Source organism: Pagrus pagrus (assembly GCF_965226575.1).
Source record: "Pagrus pagrus genome assembly, chromosome: 4".
Classification (NCBI taxonomy): Eukaryota; Metazoa; Chordata; class Actinopteri; order Spariformes; family Sparidae; genus Pagrus; species Pagrus pagrus.
This window is the reverse complement of record NC_140188.1, coordinates 5,994,934-6,007,037: the sequence shown is the minus strand read 5'-3', so window position 1 is coordinate 6,007,037 and position 12,104 is coordinate 5,994,934. Positions and strand designations below refer to the sequence as shown.

At 40.1% G+C, this 12,104-nt stretch overlaps 1 protein-coding gene across 1 annotated transcript in view; it reads left to right on the top strand.

Moving 5' to 3' along the window:
• The first annotated feature begins 523 nt into the window (after positions 1-523).
• maml2 (mastermind like transcriptional coactivator 2) overlaps positions 524-12,104 on the top strand; it is a 39,292-nt gene continuing 27,711 nt past the window's right edge. The window contains exon 1 of the mRNA XM_084350746.1: positions 524-1,828. Within this exon, the coding sequence (XP_084206872.1) occupies positions 1,418-1,828 (411 nt within the window). The 5' untranslated portion in view covers positions 524-1,417. The remainder of the gene's footprint in view (positions 1,829-12,104) is intronic.

The following is a 12,104-nucleotide window of genomic DNA, read 5'->3' as shown; positions in this document are numbered from 1 at the left end:
GCTGACACGCTTTTGAGATATGTGATGTTGTATTGACCCCCTGTGGACAACGTTTCATAGGACTTCAAATGTAACTACCTAAGATTGTGTACTATGTTATTATTCTAGTTAACTGCTCTGAAAGGCTGTTGCTGTTAATCTAGAAACCCCACAGAAAAAATGGAAACCTCTACAGCCTTTTAGTCAAACTCAAGAAACCTTTAAAGCGCCTATACAGTAAGTATTAACCACAATCAGAGATATCTAAGATATCTAAGATATCTGACACCATCACAATCTTCAATTCTTTTAAAGTGTAAATATATGATCTACTTCTATCTGCCAATTCAACATTCGTGTTATATTTCATCAACATTAATGAGATCCTGCCCCCCTCCTGGTAAGGTCCATACCCAGCAGGACAGTTCACCCTTCACTCCACTAGAGTGTGCATTTGGACCCCGTTTCGTCCAAACGAGTGTATCATGTCAAAAGAGGAATGTTCATACAATGAGGGTCTGTGTATTGTAGTTCCGCTATTGCCTCGGTGCACCACACGGACAAACGATTGTCAATGGACTATGTGAGACGGATCTCAATCGGTTTATGCAACGGCTTCCTGCGCCTCGGCTGCGTGGTTTTTGACTTGTAATTTGCAACCAGATCCTTGTTATCCGGATGGAAAGAGAAAGACGGAGAGAAAGGACTAATTTCCAAAGAAAAATGCCGTGAGTCTTGAAGTTTCGTGGGTTTTGTGCGTTTGTAGATTCTCCTATTTTGGCGACCAATCGCTCACTTTGAATTTATAGTTGGCCGTCTTACTCTTTTTGGACTATTAAATAAGTGTGGCACGTTTGAGATAAAGTAAGCTGACAATGTGCCAGGGATATGCCCATCGATGGAACTGAAGTTGTGCGTGCTATGGTTTTGAATCATCCTAGGGATTCATACTGAATATAATTTATCTGTGAGCAGAGGTCGAGTCGTTAAGCAAGAGCGGATTAATTCCAGCTGTGAATGCAGGAGTCTTTCATGTTTGTAAATCATTACAGTTTTAATTATAAGCTGACATAGTAACACCCCTGAGGAAGAAATCACTAATCAAATTCTGTAACGTTTGGACTTTTTAACGCCTCTGTGGCGCATATGAGTTTATACTGACCTTATCTTACTTTATAGTTCAGTGTTTTTTGATATTTTATATTACTATAACGTTTTCTATCAGATAAGAAGATAACTGTGCAACATATTTTTCAATAAATATCACAGGCTACATCGTCTTTCCCTCAAGTGACTTAGTGCGTGCAGTACAGTCGTTTTCTTTCCACATGGGATCATAGCTGAGTCCATACGTCTTGTTTTCTTCCATGCCCGTACTGTGGTCCATTATTAGCTCAGTGGACCTCAGTCTCCATAAACTTGTCGGGGACCTGCGGGCATGGGAGAAGCGACCCCTGCTCAGTCTGCTGCAGGGGCATTCGTACCCATGTTGGGTGTCGGTTTAGGAACTATGCCCGGTGGGGTCGGCAACGGGCCGGTGGTGGCCACCTCTAGAGGCTCCGCGGTGCCACAGCTTCACAACGCCATCGTGGAGCGTTTGCGCGCCCGCATAGAGCTTTGCAGGAGGCACCACTCCACCTGCGAGAACCGCTACCAGAGGGGTCAGGCCGAGAGCTCGGACCGGGAACACGAGAATACGCTTCACCTGCTCAACATAGTCCACCAAGGGCCTGGAAACCGAAAGGCAAAGGGCAGCCGAGGATCGAACCAGCAACCTCCAGAGTACAGCAGGGCCAATGGAGAGCAAAAGGGCGCAGAGGGCGAGCAGAAGATTTCCACGCGCATAGCGGTGAGTCCTGGTGAATGAATGAATGATCGTGATGATGATGCTGATAACTAAAGCTTGTGGTAACCTTGACACATATGGTGTGATTATGATTATCATGGTGATGACGTTGAGGATGGTGACATGGCTGCTTATACTTTCGTTGATGAGCAAACACTGAAAGAGCTGCCCAAACTTACAGGCCAACAAATCTCAGACCATTAAAGATTACATGGCATTTGAGCATTGTGTCAATCTGCTGGTCACAGCTGATTGCTGTTATATTGTATTATGTAATGTTTTCAGATGAATTATTCAAAAAATACTTTGAATCTTAATAAACAAACAAGGAGGGCCCTGTCCAAGCCTACAGGGCAACCAAATCCAGATCCAATGGCCCAAGAGAGTCAGGAAATGTTTTTAAATCAGAGTAATAAACTCGAGGTTCCTGATTTTGCTGATTAAAGGGCCCCTTGAAGTAGATGGGATGATACAGGATCACAAAGCTTGCAAAGCAATCCATTCAGAGGAAATGGTTTTGGGGTCAATGGGCCATGGGGATGTTTTGCATTTACTGCTAACCATGTCAGCATCTCTACAGTGCAGCTGATCCAAACAGAGGGATGCAGATGTATTCTGTGGCTTTTTTAACCCATTTTTATATGCACCGTTATCTCGTTTTGCAGTACAGATAATTCCGTTTCCTTTATGTGTCACTTGAATTTGAGAAATTCTCTAGAGGATGCCACCTGTCATTGAACAGGTTTCTTAACAAGAAAGTTTTGTTTGTTTGTATGTTTCTGAAGCATCCTGTATTTAGTAAAGAGCTGTATGGCTTCATTTTGAGGAGTTTCAAGGCTTATTTTGTAAAGTTTGAGAATCTTGATAGTGAAGGGTATTGAGTAAGCACAGTATAGTTTGCCCCCTCAACAACACAGCCTTGCAAAGAACATGACATAGGGAACACAGCATGGCTTTCTGTGTGCCTGCTAGAGCTGATAGGACTGACTTCCTGTATGGCATCTGTTAAGGGCACAGCCAGTGAGATGTGAGATTTATTTTGTTGTTTTCTTTCATTGGGCATGAGGGAGTTCAGCGTCTCAACTATGAATTATTTCCCAAGCAGAGTTTCAATATAATGTCAACAGGGTGAAAGCTTGCAGATGTTCCTGCTGTAGATTTGCTTGAGATGTTGGATGGAAAAATAAACAAAGTAATATTTTTTTCCAGTAAAGCCATAAAAGGGCAGCGATGATTGTTCTGTCACTTCATTTATTGTCATCACTGGAATTGCGCACGGGACAGCCTCCACTACCATGTCATGCAATTGTATTAGCTTTTGCCTTCATCAAGACTTTCACATAGAAGAAAAGTAGATTTTCCATGATTTATAGTGGTAATATAAAGTGTGGTACAGCCGCGGAACATGATGGGAGGCAAGACACAGCAACATCATGGATTATATTGACTGTCTAAAAGAGGTCAGGGAACATCATTATCATGTACTGTTTCATTTTTACTGATGTTGACTCTGGAGTAGTGTGTTCTACATAAAACTGATGAGTGCAGCAAGATGGTGAGGAGGAAACGAAGTCCTGGCGCACATGTTTTTATCAACCCCGAGGTTAATATGTTTTTCACAACTCATGATGATTGGATGAAGCAGAACAGCAGCCATTGCAAAATCCCCCTTAATGCTTTTATACTCCATCTATCCAGCATTAATACTGCAGAGAGTTCTTTTGAATCTATTCAAATTGAGTTAAGTGTGGAAAAACACTTGAAATCAACAACTTAAACATTTTTTTTCTAATAATCCTCTGCTATAAAGAGAGTACAACTTGTGTTTCAAATATGTCCTGGGGTGCAGTAGTAGTTCACCATACTACATTCTTCTGAATTAAAAAGTAAGGCTTCTACAATGGCCACATCTGTGCATGTTATTGACTGTTCACATTGGAATTTGCGATGGAAATGTACACCAAGTGAGGGGCAAACAACACAATGGATTATGACTGGCTGGGAGTGCAGAGTGAGCAGCACTTAACAACGGTGCTCATTGAGACCAGATTAACAAAGGATATTCTTTTAGATGAAATTGGAGAAATGGGGAAGACGAGATGAGAGCTTACTTATCCAACGACTCAGAAAATGATTTTCCATAATGCTTGCATGCATTCATCGAAAGCTTTTGGATACTCATATTTTAGATTGTTTCACAACCATTTTTTTTTCTGTCTTTCCCTTCATACCTGTATCAGTAAATGCATTCAGCAGAGAAATAGGTCAGAGTAGAAGAGCTTAAAAAACACGAGCCCTGTATTACAATGTACAGACATTCAGTTTCATCAGATCGGGATCCAGCATCCATCTCACATTGTCTATCAACAATACAGATAGTGAGTACACAAACTAAAGGCTTAACAAACATCGATACAGCCTCGCTCCTCATAGCATGCCATGCATTGTCATGCCCTATTATCATGCGTGTAACAAATGGCTCACTAAGCACCTTCTTGAAAGATGTCCTGGCCATGAAACTGTTTGAAGCACAAGGCCCCCATATAAATGTTTGGAGCCACTGAATACATTTCCTGCACATGTTTACTTTAAGTCAAACAGGCCTTGAAAAAGCAGTAGGCGAGGGATGCCTGGTGATTAACAGTCCTGTGTGCACTGGGAGGATTTTGTTATTTCCCAGTCTTGTTCTAGTGACAGATCTGGGAACTACAGGCCGAGAGCAGCATGCGCTCACAGAGAAAGTGATCTGTATGCTGATGTATTTGCCTGTTGTGTTTGCCCACTTGCCCTCTTTGTGTCCACCACAGAGCAGCAACTCTTTTTAAAAGTAGGAGTGTGAGGCATCCTGGTCATCTAGTGGTCTAAAACACAAACCATTAAAACAAAGTCCCCAAAGTTTAAATTTGGCTGAAGAACGTTGTCTTCTTATCAGTCTAATCTCTCTTGACATGTTTCCAGTCACTATCTACTGTGAGCTGCCCAATAAAGGCACAATGCCAAAATACTCTTTAAGCTTTGTGTTATTTTGCCACAATTGCAGCACCTTGGACAAAAGGTCAACATTGAGAACTGCTGTCGGATGCACTTTTGATTTTGATGACAGATCAGATGTTTCAAACTTGGAGTTCAGGACCTCCTACAAAAGGGTCACAAGATAAATCCGATAGGAAGTAGTAAAAAAAAACAAAAACACAAAATTCATCTTACACAATGATGTTGACTTTTTTAGACTTTGCTTGAATGTAGCCTTTCCTCTTCTGAGTTCTTTGATACTTTCATCGTCTGGACTTTAGAAATTATTCAAATAAAACAAGGAAATAAAATAACTCTTGGATGAACAGTCTATGGAATAGTGACGAGGGGGTGCAGGTTGACGTTGCATTGTTTTGAAGGGTCACAATTAAAAAGGTTGTGAACCACTACACAGTGGTGTCTGTCGCAGATTATGGTCTATCAAGACAAATGTGCAAGATGACATTTTTTTGCTAAAACCTTAATCAACTATACAGTTTTTTTTTAAAATGCATCACGTCCTGTACAACACTACATTTTTAATAAGTGTACTCCTCAGAAATGGGTGGGTCCATGAAAATGTCCAGCAAATGGGCTCTCCCCAAATCTGCTTTACTCATATCAACGCATGCTCATGCTCATGCTCATGCTCATGCTCTCTCTTCTACATAAACACATGCACTCTTTTGCTATCTCTTGGCTAGTAATGTTAGCTATAACGTTAACCTCCTTGCTATTGTTCGCCTCTTCAGCCTTGCTGTGTGCAGCTTTCTGAGCTGACTGAAAAAAGTTGGTCATTACATTATTATTTGGGTCAAAAGCCCTTGCCAGCTCCCTCTTTTTCTTCTCCTTTCTTTTCTGAGATCCTGATTTATGTGCAGGTCCTGGCATAGCAGGGATTTTCACTCCAATAGTTGCTAGTAGTTAGTTTAGATCAGTGAAGTTTTCAGGCCATGTGGCCGGCTTGCCCAGTGCACCTTTTACAATTTGACATTGCGGACAAAAATGTAATCATACCATTTTTTTTTGGAAAGGATGTTTTCATTATGAAACAGGCTATATTTTGTTGTTTTAAAAACTTTCTTTGCATCATTTCTTCACTTATATTTTGGATGAACATCATTTTCGCTGGCCTCCACCGGCCCCCCAGCTGGGCACCAGAAAGCTTTCCTCTTGAGTATACCTATCAGGCACACCTTAAATCAGAATAGACAGTTCTACAGCTAAATGTTTCATTGTCCTGCAGGAGTCAAATACAACCCTGGTAAAATGTTTAACTCATCTTCAATCTTCATATTTAGTTTTAATAGGTCAAGTTTATTTTTTTCTCATAGTATAATTGTTGTATCGAACATTTTTATATTTACGTTTCAAGTACATGTGTTGACATCTTAATATTGTCACTGAGGGCACTACAGCTACCAGCTTACCAGAGGATTGACAGCTTACTCAGATAGGATGGAGAAAAAGAAATTCATTCAATTCTCCTGTGGTCATGTATGATGGATGAAGAGTAGTGCGTGTTTGTGCATGTGTGTGAGTGTGGGGTGGAGTGTGCACTGTAAGTGCTTCCTGGCATACCCTGTTTGGCTGTTGAACTGCTTGAATCAGAGCTGCCGGTGGTCTGATCTCAGACTGGCTCGTCTGTGATGTGAAACAATTAGCCCAGGTCCATGGGGGCCACCCACAGTGAAGCCCACATCTTTGCCCAACCCTGTGGATGCAGCAAGGATCCATGTTCATCCCACAGATCACTCCCATGTTGTCATGGGAAGGCTAGGCTAAGTTTTTCTTTTTAGGAGTAGCTGGCTGTCAGTTGGTCTGAATACTGAATTACTTTAAGTCCCCTTTAGTGAAGACTGAAATCGCTGCGGGTGCTGTTTATTGACAGCACGAATACACTGTAAGTCTGATGTGATTAAGCTTGTCTCATTGTGTGGACTGCATCTGCGAGATGAGTCGAGCATCTCATAGTGCTCTGATTAAAAGACATTAAGATAGGCCTCCATACTGTAGTAAAGCCATCTGTTAATCTCCTCCTTCTATTTGGGATTAGTGCTCATTCCAAGATATGGTTTAAACACGGCTAAAATCAATCCAATTCTACTCATGCATACTGCAGTTTTTGGTGTTGAATATGTATTTATAATGTCCTCTGTTATTTAAATGTGAGTTTTTGTAACAAAGAACACCTCATTTAGAATATTATAAATATCAGTTTTAAGTTTTAATTATGTTCAATGTTTATTATGATAGCTTGATTTAAAAATAAGTAGTTTAGGCAAAAAGACAAGGTCATATATTGACAGTCAATAACACCGGATCCTGATTAGATGAGCATATACTATAATATTCTTTGTCAAACTGACAAGTCAAGTCAAAATTAATTATAGCGCACAAAGCATGTATGCACATACTGTATAATGAAATCAGCAAATAAGCAACATTAGCATGATCACCTTTGCATCACAATTTTCTTTTTCACTGAAAAAGCGGTTACATTCGTGACCATGTTTTCTTAAATCTGAGGAAACAGATTTGAAGGCCAGGGAATTTCTGTGGTGCTACAGTACTACTTTATACTTTTGTCACACATTTAACTTTTATCAACAAATTGCAGCTTCTTTGACATTTGGACATTGCACTTTGTCATATTGCAATTTTGCTAAAAAAATTGAATAATTGTGCAGCCATAGATGAGAGTATAATTTAATAATATTTGTACAAAATCTGCAAAGTAAAGGGCTTGACATATAATAAAAAAAGAGAAAAGCAACATTAGCAAGTACATATATAAGTGAGATGAATTACATACAAAGCATTAAAAATTGAATATTTGTCACACACAATTCGATAAAGAAATGATAAGCAGCATTAGCAACACATAAAAAACTGTACAGGAGTGAGACAACACGTGCAAAAACACACAAACGGTATTTAAACAAAAAAGTGTAACAAACAGTACATTTATGTAACTATGCCCACATGATGCGAAAAGATTTGAGTAGTTGTAGACTTTGAGCCAATATAAATATATCATCCTCCATTCATGATCCACCTTACTAGATTTCATTTAAGAAAATCGATACCCACTGGCCTGACAGTAATGTACGCTCTGGAATGTGATTGAAGTTAGGACTCATTTGTTGACATTTGCGCAAGTATTTCCAGATTCATGTCAGGCAGTAACATGTTTCCAAGATGGATATTATGACTTCTCCATCCATAATTGCCTTTATTGTGTCTGCTGATTGACACCATATAAACAGAAGAAATCATCATTACATTTAGCTCGGAGAAATATGACAGCGGCTTCTTACTGATACGCGCCAGCTTACTGACTTATGTAATAAAAGTTAGGGCCATGTAACAGTATGTTCTGGACATTCCACAGTCATATCCGAAGGCAGTTCATAAATTCTTAGTACCAAGTAGATCTACGTAAGCACAGCTTGTCTTTTAAGGAAGGGGGGAAGTGGTAGGTTAATATCACACACAAGGCTAATGCTGTGGCTTGTCGGTTTCCAGGAAATTACTGCCTCTGGAGGACATTTGTTTGGACAGTATGTTGATTCTGACTTAGTTAATAGCTACTGTATCATCTTCTGGCTAAATCGTGCATGAAATGAATGTCTCTATTCCCCAGTAAACATAGTTTGATGATAACATCAGCGTACATGCATTCTAAACAACTTAAATTTTGTGATCATGATTGCTATGTCCTCGAGGGAGAGTAGGGTACAAGCTTCAACAAGCTTCGCTATTGGTAGCCAACCCAGACACCAGATTTTGTGGCACAAAGCAAAGTTCACTGATGACTGACATGTCTCAGAGGAGCTTTATTTTTCAATCCCCTTTAAGTTAATGAAGATATTATAAACACTGTATTTCCAATCTTCTAAAATCTTCAGCTTTTATTATTCAATGTCAAGGTGGCATAACTCAGGATCTTCAGCAAAACATTCATTCTAGTATGATGATGTCAAAGTATGTCGAATGAAATTTTAATTGACGCTCCAAGAGATTTTTTTTAAGGACATCCCCAGTGATAAGCAGTAGTTGCAGTGTTGTTTTTCACTGCCTCCAGGAGATCAAACTGATTTTTTTTTACAGCTCTCTTTTCCTTGTGTGTCCGGCCATGGTAGCTGTTGCTGACTACCCAGCTCCAAACAATGTTGTTAATGCCAGAAAACATGTATCACTTCCTGTGCACCAGTGGATTTTTCCCAGAAAAGACCTATGAGACACTGGGTGCGTGTACAGTAAATGCTTTCATGAGCTCAGTGTAAGTTTCATTTCATTGATGTAGAACAGCAGCTTAAAGGCCGTGTTTAGTGCAAATAAACATGTGACAAAGGTGGAATGGTCAGGTCAGCCAGAGTAAAGGTGGGTTGAGAGATGAGTCTTGATTGTGCAGTAAAATGTCCCCATGTGACTCATGTATAGAAACCCTGAACTGCAATATTACCTCAAAGTTGACCATTGACCATTCTGATGAATGAAATCAATGTAAGTTGATATTCTTAATTTATAAATATTGTCATTTTTTGATTGGATGATTACACATAATGTTATCTCAATAGAAGAAAAAATAAATCCAGTGTAATCTATCTCAAAAAGACAAGGCTCAGCAAAAATGATGTCATGCAGAGGCAGCAGCAATGTGTTCGAAATAGTGCTCTGTGAATCTGGGACATCTCGGTACCTGGCAAGATTTGCATTGCCTTCTCCTGAAATGAGCACACTTTCGTTCTTTTCTGGACTAATTTTGTTAACAAGTTCCAATGCTCACAAAAACGCATACATAGAAGAAAAAATACCACAAACAAGAAGACAAAGAAGAAAATATGAATCAGGGTAGACGGAAATTTCCCGACACCCAGCAGGGCAGCAAGGATGTGTGTCAAATCAAAGGCATTCATAGATCAACTGTTATACAGTATCTCTAGTAGTGATGTCTAAAGAATCCCCTCATCCTCTTTCCTTCTTTCCCCACTAAACCACCCTCCCACCCATCACACACACACACACACACACACACACACACATACGCAGACACACACAACCCACCCGCCTCATGTTTTATTCAGCAGCCTATGGGAAGGCTGTATCAGTCTTTGAAGAGTGCTGCCGAAATCATGTAGTAGACCCATCTCATCCTCAGTCTTCAAGGGATGATACAATGTAAGTGTGTACATGCTCAGAGGAACATAGGCCTCCGACAGTCCAGGTGGGCCAGGTCTGCTATGCTGCTGTATGAGGCCTTTTGGGTAAATTTAGCCTGTAGTTGAACTTGAACCACCGTCCAGGGTTAAGAAACCTTTTCTCCACAGACATCTGGTTGCTGTCCCTGGCTGTGGTTTGCAGCCTTTAGCAGAGCTTGCAAGGTAACAGCTTTACCTTCAAACACCATGTTAACATTGCAGAAAGTACACGATCAGCATCAACCTTGCAACGTCACCTCCCTGGTGGTGCAGGTTGTTTTGTTTTTGTGTATCCATTCTGCTAATTTACACTCAGTGTACTAACAAATAAAAGGTCATGTGTATGTGAGTTGCATAATTTATTTTCACATGATATTTATTGTCATATTACTACATGAATATTATGGTTTTGGACTGCAATTTGAGGACAATCTCTTGGAAACTGTGATGGGCATTTTTAAAGGGACGGTTCACCCCAAAATAAAAAATACATAATTTCCCCTTACCTGTAGTGGTAGTTATCCATCTAGAATTTCCTTCCATATCTCTGCGCAGAAGAAAACATGCATCTACTGTTGGATGAGAGGCAGCTAGCCTAACTAAGCTAACTTAGTTTGCTAGCCTTTGTTGGCACTTTGAGCACCACAAACCGAGTGCCGTCCAATTCTATAATATTTAAGAGAAGGCAGATATTTTCAGAACTCTGCAACTCACACCAAAACAATCTGAATGGATAAATAGCACTATAGATGAGAGTTAAAATAACAATTTTTCTGTGTGTCAATTGAAAACAATCTACACATATGGAAAATATGTTGAAACCTTTCATGTGTAAGTGTAAGACATCTGCAATCTGTTAAATTCACCAAAAATTAAAATGAGTTCCAAAAATGCTGCACGATTGTTTAAATTTCCTTGTTGATTCTTCAACTGCAAATTAGGCTCTGCAACAGACTCTTGTGAATATGCGTGAATACTTGTTTGATGTTTTGAATATGAATTACCCCACTGTTCAGTGTTTCATCCAAGTGAACATTTCGCTGGGTTGAAATACCTCCATTCCCTAGAGGTTTGGATTAGAGAGTCCCCACTGTATCCCTTTGTTGTTGATTTGTGCTTTCAGCATGCTTCCCGTTGTTGCCAGCACTTTGTTTGAATTTCGAGCATTATGTGGACCTCAAGACACAAAAAAACTCATCTGCGCCACTGAAGTCGATGGGGAATTTTAAGATGACTAATATATTAGCGCTCCATCGTAGCTATTAAATCCATTTGACTGAGGAAACATTTTTTTTCATGGCTTTTCATCATCTGGAGTTTAGACATAAAAATATATGTGAAGCTAGGGGCAATCGCTTAGCAAGAAAGGGCCGTGTTTATGTACATCTATATATTCAGAGGGGCCTTGTAGAGGTATCCATTCATGCCTGATGTGATTTCTTCTGCTGAGAGAGCTCTTTGAGGTTTGTCAGGTTTTTCCTGCTTGACTTAATTGAAGAGAGGGCAGGATTGTGTGTGAGGAAAAAGAGGGAAGGGGGGGTGGAAGGGAGTGGAGGGTAGTGCCTTGGAGTGTCTTTCCACAAGTGCTTTGCTACCCAGTACTGAAACTGGAACCCTGTGGGAACAAGCATGTTCAGGTGTATTTTATGTGCAGTGCATGGAAGGTGAATTGAGGGGACAAACTGCAAGCGAACTAAAACGCAAGCAGTTTGCTTTGCTGCCTTGTTTTCAGCCCTTGTTTAACCCGTTATTAATGGTTTCAGTCCATTTTTAGTATTCACATTGTGCCTCACATCAACAGCTATGACGGTTTTGTTTTGAGCTGACAGTTGTGCGACGCTTGGATAAACAGGAGCTTAACTATAACTGTTCTCACACTTATCTGACAATCAGCCACCTGATATGTCAGAGTTTCCTGAACTTGTTGTAGCTGCTGTTGTAAACAGACCTGATTATCACTGGAGAAGTGGGTGTGGATGTCAACTTACGTGTTACCTTGTTAACATAATGTCTTCACCTTGCTGAAATCCTTTTCTCCACAACAAGATACAGTATATTTATCA